At 35.7% G+C, this 16,432-nt stretch overlaps 1 protein-coding gene across 2 annotated transcripts in view; it reads right to left on the reverse strand.

The window, feature by feature from the left end:
- Positions 1-16,432, reverse strand: part of ADAM10 (ADAM metallopeptidase domain 10) — a 157,270-nt gene that overhangs the window by 32,554 nt on the left and 108,284 nt on the right. For both annotated transcript variants that reach the window (NM_001131095.1, XM_063715950.1), the window contains 3 exon segments: positions 4,912-5,075; positions 12,499-12,682; positions 15,621-15,713. In NM_001131095.1, coding sequence (NP_001124567.1) covers positions 4,912-5,075; positions 12,499-12,682; positions 15,621-15,713 — 441 coding nt within the window.

The raw sequence follows: 16,432 nt of genomic DNA on the forward strand, positions 1-16,432 counted from the left end.
GACAAAAGAATCAAGAGAGTGACATGGGGCTAAATACGCACAGAACAGGAATCTAAGACAGCTAACTTAATAGCCAATATATAAGAAAGGTAAGTAAAAATGCTGACTAGGAACAGAAAGAAACACAATGATATATTTTTAAATGAAAAATGGTAAAAGCCTAGAGATAAAACCAAAATACTGCTTTACCGAATAAACAGGAAACAGAGTTCCGTGTACATGTAACATATAAATGCACATAAGTGGTGTTTGGTTTTGATAAATTTTATTGAAGAGTCAGATACATACAGCACAGCTCCCTGAATTTTCTCAAAGTAATGCTTATGAGATCAAGCAACAGAACACTACTACCAGATCCCAGCAGCCCCTGCCATCCTGGAGAATATGCGCTAAAACAACTCTCACAATGCCCCTCAAACAATTCAGAACACATCAGAAGGGGCAAAAAACACTGGACACTAGAGTAATCGTGCTATTTAATTAAAATCTTGTTTTAAATACCCAACAACCCCACTCTCAAGAAAGAAAAAGACTGCCCAAGGGCGTTCTGTCTTTTCCTAGAGCCCAACTAAGTTACTTTCATTTTCTATTCCCTCTTCTGAAGCAACTGTTAAATTAAAAAACGTGTCCTCTACTATCACCTTTATTCTTCCTGACACCTCTTGCCTGTCTCCTGAATCTAGATTTAGTATTTAACAACTCTATACTATTCACCAATATTATCTTGCTTTATGTTTTCAACCAATAAAATTCAATTCAGTTTCTGAAAAAGGTGTAGCACTAGAATTATTCTCAGCATTAGAGTTTTAGAAAGGAAAGAAAAGAATCCCAATTCTATATAACTCTTGATGTCATCACAGAATATCTTGCCACTTTTCAATTCAGTAAATATTAATGAATGTCCAGTGCTATAAAAGGAGGCACTAAAATATAAAAATATAAAGATGAGAAAACTATTATCCCTAGCCTTCAAGGCACTTACATTCTATTTTTAAATGATAGCAAATCTTGACATATCTGCTTAGTCTGACTTGCTGCTGCATAAATCCATTACAGATATTGCTAGTCAATTATTATTTTACTAGGCCAGGGGATATTACATTAGATCTTCATTAACAGGAATAGAAGGGGAAACAGGTTGTAAGCAAGTATGCCAGCTATTTGCCATCCTCAGATAACGAACAAAACAAGCACATGAATAAGCAAAACATAAAATAGAACATAAAGGTCATCTTGATTGGACCCGCACAAGTATTGAGAGTTCAAATCAAGAGAAGGGTTTCACAAAGAAACTATAATCTTTGTGACAAGAAAACAGAAAAATTTGTCTAACTATAAGAAAGAAAATTAAGAAAACAAAAATGCATACATAAAAATTCAATCATAATCTACCATGCACTATAACTATTAAAATTTTGATATATTTCCTATCTAACTTATATCTAGCTTTATCATATTTTAATATAAAATTTGGACTATAACATGTGTACAGTTATAACTTTTTTTTTTGAGACAGAGTCTCACTCTGCCCCCCAGGCTGGAGTGCAGTGGCGTGATCCTGGCTCACTGCAACCTTGGACTCAAGTCATCCTCCCTGACCTTAGCTTCTCGAGTAGCTGGGACTACAGGTGTAGGCCACCACACCTAGCTAATTGTTTTTATGTGTATTTTTGGTAGAGATGGGGTTTCGCCATGTTGCCCAGGCTGGTCTCGAACTCCTGGGCTCAAGCCTCGGCCTCCCAAACTGCTGGGCCTCCCAAAGCCTGGTCTTGCCCACCTCGGCCTCCCAAAGTGCTGGGATTACAGGTGTGAGTCACCACAGCCACCCTCCATGTGTACAGTTATACACACCTTTCTTTCAGCTTAACAGTACAAAATGAGCACTGAAAACTTGACATTTAAATGACTGCAGAGCATTCCATGGTATTTTCATACTGTACGGCCATTTAGGCTGCTTAAAACTTTGTGGTATTATAAATAAAACTATGATGGTTATATTTTCTTAATTTTTATTAAGGGCCATATTCATTTACATCATATAACAACATGGATCAAGATTTCAACAGGCAGACATGGGAAGGAACTGACTTCCTAGTAGAGGAAAGTTTTAAAGGTCTGTGAGTTACTTAATTTGACAGATGAGGGGAGATAACACAAGAAATATACTTAAACCCCAAATTATCAAACACCCTAAATGTTAAGATAAGGAAATTGTATCAGCAATATTAGAAAGTAGTAGAAGTAAGTTAGTAAGCAGAAGTGGCATTATTAGAACTGTATTTACACGAAGGTAAATCTGGTGAGAGTAGGTACATATTAGAATTTTCACCCTGAGAGACAGGAACTTTGTCTGATTTATGATTACAACTTCCTACAACAAAGTTTATAAAGTAGTTTATAATAGGTGCACAATAAATATTTCAGATAGCATAAATAAATGTAAGAAATAATGTGAACCACTCAGAAAAAGTAACATTGACATTACTACAAATGTGTAAGAGAGAAAGAGATTTCAGATACAGATGTTAAGGGAGACAGGTTCAGGTGTTTATGATTCTGGCTGATCTTACTATTAAATTACTCAACAAATATTTATTAAGCATTGTATAGTGTGGATGTCTGTCCCCCCAAATTTGATCCCAATGTTGTTAGTGGGGCCTAACAAGAGAGGTCTGGGTCATGGGGCCAGATCCCTCATGAACAGATTAATGCTCTTCCTGAAGGGTTGGAGGTGGGTGGATGAGTGCATTGTCACTCTCTTAGTTCCTGCAAGAGCTGGCTGTTAAGAGCCTAGTACCTCCTCTCTCCCTGACCCCACGCTCCCACCGCCTCCAATCTCACCATGTGATCTCTGCACATGCCAGCACCTGCTGCCCTCCACCATAAGTGGAAGCAGCCTGAGGCCCTTACCAGGAGCTGAGTAGATGCCAGCACCATGCTTTTTGTACAGCCTACAGAATCATGAGCCAAATAAACCTCTTTTCTTTATAAATTACCCACCCTCAGATATTCCCTTATAACAACACAAAACAGATGAAGACAACCATCTACTATGGATACAGATGGCAGAATTAACATGTGCAAAAGAATGGGGTACAACTGAGCATGGTAGGCAAAGAGTGTGAACCAATTTCTCCATTAAACAATAATATAACATTAATTTAATTAAAAAATCTCACTGGCAGCTAGGTAGGAAAGAGATTAGACAAGAAGTGAAAAGAGAATGGTCTAGATTCCCTACTGCAAGTGTGGTTCACAGATGAGCACCAGCAGCAGCAGCAGCAGCATTATCTGGGAGTATGTTAGAACAGAAACTCAGGCCCCATCAAAGACCTACTAAAAAAGAATATGTGTTTTAAGATTCTCAGGTGATGTATATGCACATTAAAATGAGTGACCTGGGACTATAGGCCAGACAGGTAGCTGGAGGGGTACTAAAATTCCCCTGGTAAGGCCCGGAACCAAGATGACTTGGGGAGAAGAGAGGACACTTATCTGCTCTTGAAAATGCAAATCAACTATGAACAATAATTCTCTGCTCATCTCTAAAATTCCAAGTACTCTTTTAAGAACAGATCACAAAAGCAGAGTTACAGAGATTAAGCACATTTTAAATACCTTATCCAAGAACATTAATAATAATCTATCAATTTCTGATGGGGACGTAGAAGAAGAAAGACTTGCAACTTAGTGAGATGGCACCTATTTTACAAACGTGGGAAAAATTAGAGAAGTGCATTTGGGGATTTTAAGCTACAAGTAGACAACTTATTTTTAAAATCATAAAAATTTGCACTTTTGCAAGTGATAAGGTGAAAGTAAAATGAATTTACATACAGTTTTCAAGTGTACATTTCCAAAATCTTTAATAAGCTCTACCAAAATCACAGAGTATCATTCAGTATTTCATATTTCTGTGTTGTACTGATCTTTAAGGTCACTTAAAAGATCAATATAATGGACTGGTATTAGATAATATCAAAGATTGCTGTTAATTTTGTTAGGTGTAATAACCACACTGTAGTTATATTAGAAAATGTCTATTTTTTCAGGAATGTGTACTGAAATATGTAAGGATAGATAGAGTTCTTTTAAATACCTTAGCAAAGAAAAAGAAAGAAATACAGATAGAAGATATGTCAAAATCTTCACAATTATTGGCTCTGAATTAGGGGTTGACAAAGTAGCCAGCAGCCTGTTTTTATATGGCTTAACTAAGAATGGCTTTTCCATATTTAACAAATTGTAAAAGCAACAAAGACTGTACAACAAAGACTGTACAACAGAAACCAAACACTGCCCCTGAAGCCTAAAATGTTTACTAGTAGGCCCTTTACAGAAAATGTTTGCTGATCCCTGTTCTGAATCATGGGCGTATAAGGCTTTATTGCACTATTTGTTCTACTTTTGTGTATCTTAGAATTTTTTCATAATAAAAGATTTTAAAATATCAATCTCATTCCACAGTAGAGAAAAGATTTTAAAATACCAATCTCATTCCCTAAAAATGCTTTAACAGAAACAAAACAAAGAATTTCTCACAATTTGCTGAACATTCAAAATGTACTTTTAAACAATGAATAATGATTCTCATTCAAAAGATATTTGAGTACATTATGTACTAGGCATTGTTCTAGGGCCAGGAGATATAGATATTATTTTGTCTGAATAAGCCAGATGAAATTCCTTGCCTTCACAGAATTCTGGCATTGTTATGCTTACTTTTCTTATTTTAATCACAAACATTCTATCTTCCTCCCTTTCAGTATGGTCAAATACATTACTGTGCTCTGACATAAAAACTAAACACTCGTAAGTACATTTGTTTTCACTGTAAATTTTAAATAAATCACTCAACACAAAAATTAGACTAATAAGTATTTTTTAAGCTAATAATTAGACAATACTTACTGGGGATCCAAAGTTATGTCCAACTTCGTGAGCAAAAGTAATGTGAGAGACTTTGGGAGGTACATGAGACCCATAGTTCTGAACAGTAATAATTCCAGTGTTTAAGGACTTCTTCTTACCATCTGAATAGAGTTTACTTTTTTCACATATTCCTCCAGAGCTTCCTAATCCAGAACAAAAAAATGGCTAAATTAGCATCTGTTTCCCCTTGCCCCCTAAAAAGGTAATATATGCTATATTAAATGAAAACACTTTATATTTTCATCTAAAATAGAACTGGTACTCAAACATATCACATATGCAAAAGTTTCTTTGGTCCAAGACTAAGAAGTCACTTCAAATAAAAGTTTTAATGACATTCATAACGAAACTCCCAGGACTGAGTACACAGCCTTTACAAAATGTTCTTCACAATCAAAATGTCCCCCAAATGTTGTTCCCATTAATTTAGGAAAACAAATATTTATATTTCCTTTCAATTTGAATATATCAGTATTTACACTAAGTCAAAGTGTACAACCTTTCATCTTTTAAAAAGAAATCTTATGATTTAAGTTAAATGAAAGTTGAACAAAATATCCTCAAGAAGATTCTGAGAAAGTCACTTCTACAAAAAGCAGTGAGGCACATGAGTACATGATTCCCTGTCCTGAGATATAACATACAATGTATTTGTAAAAAAAGAAAATAATCATGTCAAGAAGGTTAAAAAAAAAAAAGAGGGAGTAGAGGAAAGAAAGAAAAAGAGAAGATGGGTGGGAAGGAAGAAAGAGATAGAAAGCAAATGCAGCAAAAGGTTAATAATTGATTAATCCATCAAGAATTCACCATTGCTGAGCACAGTGGCTCACGTCTGTAATCCCAGCACTTTGGGAGGCCGAGGCAGGCGGATCACTTGAGGTCAGGAGTTTGAGACCAGCCTGGCCAACATGGTGAAACCCCATCTCTACTAAAAATACAAAAATTAGCCGGGTGTGGTGGTGCACACCTGTAATCCCAGCTACTCGGGCAGGAGAATTGCCTGAACCCAGGAGATGGAAGTTGCAGTGAGCTGAGATTGTGCCACTGCACTCCAGCCTGGGCGACATAGTGAGACTCTGCCTTAAAAAAAAAAAAAGAAGAAGAATTTCACCGTACTATTCTTGCAACCTTTCCGCAGGTTTGAAATTTTCAAAAAAAAATTTAAAAACTGAATTATGATTGCTCCAATATGTCTTTAGGACACCATCAAATTTTAAAAGAAAAACCATATTTCCACTTAAATATTTTTATCATTTTGTACTTCATCTGTTCATTAACAGGGACTTTAGAATTTAATAGCAAATGACAGTGCTTTCACAGCTAAAATCAATTATGAGAAATCGGAAAAATAATAATAGGAAAATCAGAAACCATCTGGTCAATTCATGCCTTTATTATAGACATTACACTGGTAAGATCATATTTTCTTTTAATTAACTTTATTATAAGATTTTCAGTGAGAAGTTATTTAGTTTATATTTTATATTAAAAGTTTTCCCTATTTGATTTTTAAAAGAAATACAATCAAATGGATAAGGGTATTACGATAACTGCTCTAATTAGCTTTCTATACACAAGTTACAACAAAGTTACTAAACCGTTAAAAAAAAGTCTAATATTGCTTCTCCTCCCCTTCCCATTCTCCCCGCTTCAAAAACAAGTCTAATATTTAGAATCCCTAATAAAGCATATAACAGAAGGCAATTCAAAACAGGTCTGCAAGAACAGCATTATACTACGACTGTTGCCTTGCTCCCATTAAATATAAGAAATATATGGCAACAAAACACAAATGTGAATTACTGTTACTATATAATTCAGAAAGCTGAAATGAAAAATGTGTTTCAAAGAATCACGAGGTCAGGAGATCGAGACCATCTCGGTGAAACCCCGTCTCTACTAACAATACAAAAAATTAGCTGGGCATGGTGGCAGGTGCCTGTAGTCCCAGCTACTCGGGAGGCTGAGGCAGGAGAATGGCATGAACCCGGGAGGTGGAGCTTGCAGTGAGCAGAGATCACGCCACTGCACTCCAGCCTGGGTGACAGAGCAAGACTCTGTCTCAAAAAAAAAGAAAACACAAGTAACATGCCCCACCATTTTCAATCCAGAACTCTGCCCACCTCAGGTGATGTATATGCACATTAAAATGAGTGACCTGAGACTACAGGTGGGACAAATAGCTGGAGTCACATGCAAATTTAACCCAGCAAGGGGTTGAGAACCTTTATGATATTCAAAATTTACTACCTTTTCTACATTGACAACTGAGTAGAGAGAAAATACCAAATAATTTGTGAGTATTTAATATATTTTCTTAAGCTATCCTACTTTTGGAGTTCAGTCCTGAGGAGCACATCATTATTTCTGGAAACCAGAAAATATATAAATAAGTATTCTGTATATGATAATTATTGTACACACAGCATAGTTTCAAACAAATAGTAAATTAATATCCTGCCTTAGTGAAGATTTGTCATGTGCAAATTGGTCCAGTGCAATACTGTCAAACTTGACTTAAGCATAGAAGACTCCACACTTCAAATCTTTATCAGTTAAAAAAAAAAAGTAAATAGGCATATTTTAAAATCTCTGATAATATACATTTTTCTGCACTTTTAGGGTCTGGCTAATTTAAGACAAGAGTATACATAAATTAGAATACACTATTCTGAAATACAGTAATTTATATATTGCTTAACTTCTTAAACAACTGCTTTTGGTCTTCATGATTATGGCTTATATGAAAGTTTAAAATGGCCGGGCACAGTGGCTCACGCCTGTAATCCCAACACTTTGGAAGGTGGCGGCAGGCGGATCACCTGAGATCATGAGTTGGAGACCAGCATAACCAACAGGTTGAAACCCCATCTTTACTAAAATTACAAAAACTAGCCAGGCGAGGTGGTGCAGGCATGTAATCACAGCTACTCAGGAGGCTGAGACAGGGGAATCACTTGAACCTGGGAGGTGGGGGTTGCCATGAGCAGAGATCATGCCACTGCACTCCAGACTGAGCAACAGAGCGAGACTCCGTCTCAAAAAAAAAAAAAAAAGGAAGTTGTTTAATATTTGTTGCAGGCTAATAGCATATGTTGGAGTAACTTGATTATACAGGAAGAAATGAAATACTATTTGTAACTCCAAAAGTTATGGTTTAATTTTTTAAATACTGCAACTAGTTTTGAATATGCCAGAAAACTCAGTAATGAGGTATCATATATACCCACAGCTAAACCATTAACTCAAACTCAATTGCTATATATTTTAAATTTAAGATTTTACTATATATATATTCATCATTGACAAATATAAGTTGTGAATAACAATGAGAAGGGTGAAATGTTTTAAATTCAGGTCAAAAGTAATTATTGATGAAGGATTCAATAAGCAACAAAGAAGTATAATGACAATTTTCTATCTACAGTATAGTTTGAGAGCTAAAGTCAGAGTATCTGTCCTAAACTTCAAAACAGACCCACTCACCCACCCACCAAAAAAAAGTCTTAGAAAAAAATACAAGAGTAATATGATACCTTGACATATTCCATAAATACAGTTTTGATGCGAGGAAGCCAAAAATTAATAGTAGCAAGCTGATCATACAATATTAATCTAAGCAGTAATTCTGGACCAGACCATAGTACTACTCCCAGAAGTGTTACTAGGAAATGTGAGAGCACAGACATTTGGCTTTCAAGTCTGGAGAGCACTCCTCACATGTAATGGGTAGGGATCAAAGATGTTAAATATCCAAGAGGTCCAGACAAGCATAAAATGCCAATTAGCAAGTGCCCTACTGCAATATTTTAATGATGTAATTTTCCCAGCATTTGAAATTATACTTTTAAACTATGGGTTAAGAATTCAATAAGCTGTGGGTTATCCCGAGAACCCTGTGTTAAGTTCTGTATGCTCTCAAATTTTAATATGTAATATCAAACTAAAACATCTAATCTAAAAAAAACAGAAGAGACTATTTCTACCAAATGAAATGCCTCAAAAAATGTTCTTCACAAATAGAGGAGTACTGAAGGTTTCAGGACTAACTTTAGAGATGAATTCTAAAGTCAGCCTCATTCAATGACCAGGCCGAACTGAGACTACGTTCATTCACTTAACTGATAAGACCTATAGGTAGAAACATGAACACTCAAAGGAAGAGCAAAGACAGAACTACAATGAAAAAACAACCAGAAGCAAAATGATTTTCCTGAATTTACAGACAGAAAACAGACAAGAATCCTGTCTCCCAGCTCTCAATCCATTGCTCTTCCCATTATGCCATGACAATTACCCAAAATTATATCAAAATATTATAGCTTAGTATGATTTTATAACTCTTCTCTCTCAAGAAAGAAGAAAACAGATTCCACCAGTGTATAACCTCTACTAAGAAGCAGAAAACATTTCAGCTTCTTATTCAAAACATCTAAGAAAAGGTTAGGATGTTAGTGTGTGTGTGTAGATTGTGTGTGTGTGTGTGTGTGTGTGTGTGTGTGTAGATTTTATTTATATATATATAAAATACCTAGTAATATAATTACCAAATGAACTGAATCTGGAGTCAAAAGGTCCAGATTCCAGATCCTGTTCCACCTCTAGCTGTGTGGTATTAGGTTGGTCACAAAGTTTCTGAACACAAGTTTCCTCATCTGTAGAAGGGAGACAATAATACTTACACCTCATAAGGGTATTGAAATAATCAACAATAAATATATAACATTCCTTGTTTAAAAAAAAAAATAAGTCAAATATGAAACTCAGTTCAGCTAGTAGTAAGGGCAAAGACAAGTGAAGAAGCTGGCAGTGTTATTTCAAGGCAGGTAACCTACACTAGAAAAAGTCGGACAAAAGGAACAAAGATCCCTTTTCTTTCCCACTCTGGCCTCTATTCTTCTGTGCCTGCCTAGCCCCTCCCCAGCAGCTCTTAGAAGATGGCTTCCAAGAGCTGAAGTTGGGGGTTTAACATAGAGTAATGGAAGCAGACATTTAATGTCTGAAATAAAGAGAGATAATAATATAAAAGGAAAAAAAGCGGGGGGGGGGGGAAATGGGGATAGAACGTTGACAACGGGAGTCTTAGTTTTCTATTTTCGTTGCCAATAACCACATTTTTGCTCATGAAGTACACAGGAAGTATCTTGTTTCACCTTTATGAAGACCCTAATAATGAAAACACAGAGGCGGGCGGATCACGAGGTCAGGAGATCGAGACCATCCTGGCTAACATGGTAAAACCCCATCTCCACTAAAAATATAAAAAATTAGCTGGGCGTGGTGGCGGGCACCTGTAGTCCCAGCTACTCGGGAGGCTGAGGCAGGAGAATGGTGTGAACCCGGAAGGTGGAGCTTGCAGTGAGCGGAGATCGCACCACTACACTCCAGCCTGGGTGACAGAGCAAGACTCTGTCTCAAAAAAAAAAAAAAAAAAAAGAAAATACAAGTAACATGCCCCACCATTTTCAATCCAGAACTCTCCCCACCTCAGGAAAATGAGCAGCATCACAAATGGTGATCCAAATATCACAAACAATGAGACATAAACACTGAGTGTCCCAAAAACCCATAACTACAGTTTAATCATAAGGAAAACATCAGACAGATTCCAAATAGGGGAGCATTCTAAAATATACCTGACCAGTACTCCTCAAAACTGTCAGGAGAGGGAGGAAGGAGATTTGAGAATACCTAATCTGTTCAATTTTTTGTAAATCTAAAACTGTTCTAAAAAATAAAGCCTACTTTTAAAAAAAAAATGAGTAGCTGAATCTAAAGACATGAGAATATCTGAAGATTTAGGAAGAATTTTACCAAATTCCTATAGAATCATTACATCCTTAAGTACAATAGTCTGTAACTGAAAATGCAAAATGGCAGAAAGTTTTTAGTTTAAGATCACATACTCACTTACCCAGGAGGCATTTTGTGAGCAAGCTTTAGAGACAAAAATATTAATGTGGTGCTTCTCAAACTTCAGTGTGCATCAGAATCACTTTGAGAACTTGTTCAAACTAAGACTGTTGGGCTCCACATCTATAGTTTCTCCTTCAAGAGACCGGGGTAGTGCTTATGAACTTATATTTCTAACAAGTTCCTAGGTGATGCTAATGGTGCTAGTCCATGGATCACACTTTGAGAACCACTTGTTTGAGACTTCACAACTACTGTATTAATGGATAATATACAAATAAAATCATATGAGACCCTGAGTTTTTAATAGTACTTACTAATGAATAGGGAGAAGAAATCACAAACTTTGTGATAAAATCATTCAACCATTGAAGGGGCAAAGAGATTTCAGAGTATAAAAGTTTCGAACATGAAAAATCATAGGAAAGAGTGAGCTGTACAATCTGCTGACCAATCCAAGTAACAAAAAAGCACAGATTATCATAAAAGACAAATATTCAAAAGTACTGCACTATTAATATGCAGCCCATGACATAACCTTGTACTTTAAAATGATATCATGAAATTGAGTACACTTTAAAACATAGAACAAAAACAAAAGAAGCTATGGAAATTGTAAAAGTATTGACTTAAAATAATGACTTTTAAAAAAGGAGAAAGAAATACAAAGGAAAATACAGTACTACTTAAGATCTTAAAATATACAAAACAAATCAAAGAATAAATAATAGGAATACAAAAGCTTCTCTTACTCTGGATAAAGCAGAAGTTTTTAAAAAAAAAAAAAAAAAAGATAGAAATGAAGTACCAGGAGAATTTGTTGTATATAGCTCAGAAGATAATATACTATTGATTAAACTCTACTTGGCACAATTTATATTCAAAGAGCCTGGGGTCCTTTCCACTCATCTTTCAATTAATAAATTCGGATTTCTAAACTAGGCAACTGAACTTATACAGTAAATCGCAGCCCCTCCACAACACTCCACCCCCACTTACAGTGGTATTGTCCCATCCCAACATTATCAATGACAATAGCTTTCATGGCTAAGGCAGAGACTCGACAGAGTATGAACCCAGGTGATGATGTCAATGGAGTTGTGGGTACCAGGGGCTTCCTGCCTACATCTCTTTCATGCAGTGCTTCCCTTTTATTAAAATAAAGGCTAGAAATAAAATAATAAAGGCAGGCTTTCTTTTCTTTCTACCTGCCACTCTTGATGAGGATTTCTCTGCTCTTTATCTCACTACAGAAAAGAGAGCAAGAAACAGTTTTTCTCTTTTGATTCTAAGTACCCTGTTTTGGGAGGGAAAAAAGTTAATAAATATATAAAATTTATTAACTTTGGTGAAAAAATTAAATTTCCCTTTGGGTTTCAGAACTACCACTTTTTCTCATAAAATTATTTATTTCATTTGGTCCATTCAAATGTCAGGAATCAAGATATTTCCCTGTATGCATTTCAAAATAAAAAGCTCCTTCATCTATTGTGCCTTTTACATTATGCTTATGAGTCTTGCCTAACTCAAGTAGCATAAATTAAGATATGGTACAGGCATCACTTTCTCCTATACTTTGAAAACTCAACGTTCTCTGAAAACTCTACTTTGTTTCAAGTAGTAAGTTAAGACATATTCAATATGATAAACTACCTGAAGGTGCTCCAACCCAAGCCAGACCAAGTACGCCATCATCAAAATCTCGGTCTGTGAAGACATAGGCCAAACAGTAGTCATCATGATTCTGCTCAGAATTCAATTCCAGAAACTTCTCCACACCAATATTTGGGAAACGGAAAGGATTTGTAGGGTCCTTCTCATCAGCAGTTGTATTGATCTAAAATCCAAAACAATAATTTAGTAAATAATTAATGTTAGCAGAGCTTTAGTGTAAATGTCTGCTCACCTTCCTCTGCATACACCTGGACAATATGCTCCCATGGAAATCAGGCCTGAATTAAGGCTTCTAAGGTTGTTCCCACTGCCCACATCCCTGAGCTGATCACAGAAGGAAAAACAATAACAACAAATAAAAAAGAAAGGCTAGGTAGGGAAATTAAAATTGAAGATGTTAAATTTCTGAGCAAGTATTCACCAGATTCCTGAACACTGAACACTTGGGAAGAAAAAACAAGTTTTGCTTTCAAAACCTCTAGTAAAGGAAGTATAGTTTCTCAAATTTAATTATCTGAACAAGTCTCCTTTAGTCCTAATCTCCTACATATGGTGACACTTACAAGGATATAAAACCCTGTATTTTAACTAATTACTAGAATATAAAATAGGTATCAAACCCAAAACTGTCAGTTCAGCAGACAAATCATTTTCCTGGTTTTCCTTGCCTAGAGAGTCACATGAGCTAAGCCAAACTAACTGCAAATTTATTTTTTTTTCCTGAATGTGGGGAAGAATTTTGCTTTCTAATTTAAACTCACTTCTTTTACTATTTCAAGCTGAGTTCTTCCAGAATGTTTCTTTTGATACTTAGCTACTATACTCCTACCACAGGTTCCTCCTTCAGAATCTGAATAATCTGTTCTAATACCAGACTTCTATTAAACAAAAGCTTTCATTTATTAGCCCTTGCATCCTTTCAGAGACCTGTGTGTCTCCTCTGAAGTCCTAGAACAATTTGGCTTTCCCCAGGTAAGCCAAGGAATTACAATATGAAAGTAAATGTTTTTATTGAAAGGCAAACCGCAGTCTATTTGAAAATGTTGGCAGTAAGAGGATGATATAATGGTTGATACAACAAGAACTACAGGTCTCTTTATGACCTGTACTCTCCAGTAAAACCAAGAGGCTCAGAAGCAGGGAGGCAAAAACACCATTGAGGGCAACTGCTTAAGAACAGATTTCAGAACGTCTGGTTTATCTATTAACAATTAACGAAAAACAATCAGTTATGGCCATTTAACACTAAAACAATTCAAAAGCAAGCACACTGTATGTTACAGATAGTCCATGCTTGAAGACACGCTGTAGATGGCTTTCTCCCACTAAATATAAAAATGAAATTTCCTAGTAATTCTCTAATACTGGCTATAAATAAAAACTGCATCTAAGGCCAGGCACGGTGGCTCACGCCTGTAATCCCAGCACTTTGGGAGGCCGAGGCGGGTGATCACCTGAGGTCAGGAGTTCAAGACCAGCCTGGCCAACGTGGTGAAACCCTGTATCTACAAAAATACAAAAATCAGCTGGGCATGACGGTGGGTGCCTGTAATCCCAGCTACTCGGGAGGCTGAGGTGGGAGAATCGCTTGAAACTGGAAGGCAGAGGCTGCAGGGAGCCGAGATTGCGCCACTGAACTCCAGCCTGGGTGACAGAGTAAGACTCCTTCTCAAAAAAAAAAAAAAACAAATTGCATTTAAATTTTAATTACCTATATTTAAATGGATTATTAATATTTGCTGACAGAATATAAATTTTAAATTAATAGGTTATGAACAATCTTCAACAGATAAAACTTTACTAAAGTTTTAATAAGAGGTAAGGTCTAAAAACAACCAACTACCACATTATTTACTTATATACATGCATTTCTTCATAATACAAATCATTTTCCTCAAAGGTGCGTCACTAAAATGTGTTCAGGTGTTCTCTACTTTTCATTACTTGCATTTTATTGCTCTGCCTACTAAACAGCAACACTTATACCTCTTATCACTGTTACTTGCTCCTTTAAGGATTTATATTGCTCACAGAACACATGAAATCAATTAATTATGAACAATTCTTATACTGTAAATCAATAAATCATATTTCACCTTAAGAAAATCCAATTTAAGATTTAATCATACTACTTCTAAATTTAAGGACTACCTACAACTATGTGGCTGAATGTATATACTAAACTTCTCTAGTATAGACATTTTATCTAACCATATTTGAAGAAAAATAGGAAAGCATAAATATTAAGGAACCCTGTGGCAAATACTTTTGTGAAAGGATGATTTTTTTTTTTAAGTTCGGTTGTTTATTTAGTATATAAATACTGTTTCTTAAAAAGCTATACATATATATTTAGAATATTCAGAAATTTTTTGAAAAAATAGCCTAAATTTGTCAGTAATCTAATATTTATTTATTTACCTGTAATTTATAACATTAAAACTAATACTACGTGACCCTATGGCTCTGGATCAGCTTTTCTCAAAATGCCTAAAGTATTTTGGAATCTGTTGATGTTAATATATTTTTTCTAAAAAAAAGTTTCGTGGTCAAAAATTTAGAAAAATATGGGTTTCTTTCCTGAAAGACTTCTCAAAACTTGATATATGTTACTGTGAGTTGTGAATTTTCAAGAAGATTATAGTACTAAGGGTTTTTCCAACTTCCAATTTTATTTAAACACCGTATTTATCCTTTTTCTCCCCTGGAACACCAAATGGAACACACAGTGAAAAACACTGCACAAAGCAAATTTTAGGAAACTGAGGGATAATGTTGGGGGGGAAAATGTCAAGCACTATAGCCATAGTTATTGAAGGGTCAGCGCTTTCTTAATAAGTTAATCAGACAGACTGAAAACACACTTTACCTCTACTGTAGACCAGATTAAGACCTTATACATTTAATTCTTAAATCATAAACCCAAGTATCTGTGTGTGTGGGTGTGTAAACACCAGGAGTAAAAAACTGCATGAATAGATACAATTAAATTCAACTACTTAATTCATAAAGATAAAATTAAAAGTAAACTTTTGTGTGTGTGTAAACATGGTCTGGATTGTTTCACTTTTTAAGTGTTTTTAACTATTTAAGTTCCTTACTCTTATGCGTTTCACCATGAAACTGATGTTACGGATTCCGGAGAAGTCTGTGGTCTGGTAAATTGTATCAATCGCTTTAACATGACTGGATATCTATGATTTAAAAAAAAGAACATTTTAGAGGCAATGTTGAAATATGAAAAAGATTATAAATTTCCATTTCCAAAATCAATAATTATTCATGTCCCACCACATTCAAATTTTAAAATGTCAACATTATATACTGGACAGAAATACAAAAAAGATTAGTGAGCTGCGCTGAGAGGGGAGATTCTATTTTCTTTTCCAGACTCCTCTGGCCAACAACAAACATGCATACTTCTTTGGGTTTTTTTTTTTTTTTTTGGAGACAGAGTCTTGCTCTGTTGCCAGGCTGGAGTGCAGTGTTACAATCTCGGCTCACTGCAAGCTCTGCCTCCCAGATTCAAGTGATTCTCCTGCCTCAGCCTCCCAAATAGCTGGGATTACAGGCGCCTACCACCATGCCCAGCTAATTTTTGTATTTTTAGTAAAGACAGGTTTCACTATGTTGGCCAGGCTGGTCTCGAACTCCTGACCTCAAGTGATCAACTCACCTGGGCCTCCCAAAGTGCTGGCATTACAGGCATGAACCACCACAACTGGCCCAAACATATACTCTTGTTTCAGTCACATAAAAATTTTGTTTCCTCAATCCAATCCTACAATGTCACACGTCCATTCCTTTTCACATATTTCCTATGTCTAGAGTATCTTTCTCTATTTATCCTTCAGACTCAGCTCAAACATTTTTATAAGAACTTCCCTGATGGTTCAGGACACACAGTCATTCC

This window comes from Pongo abelii, chromosome 16, assembly GCF_028885655.2.
Source record: "Pongo abelii isolate AG06213 chromosome 16, NHGRI_mPonAbe1-v2.0_pri, whole genome shotgun sequence".
Taxonomy (NCBI): Eukaryota; Metazoa; Chordata; class Mammalia; order Primates; family Hominidae; genus Pongo; species Pongo abelii.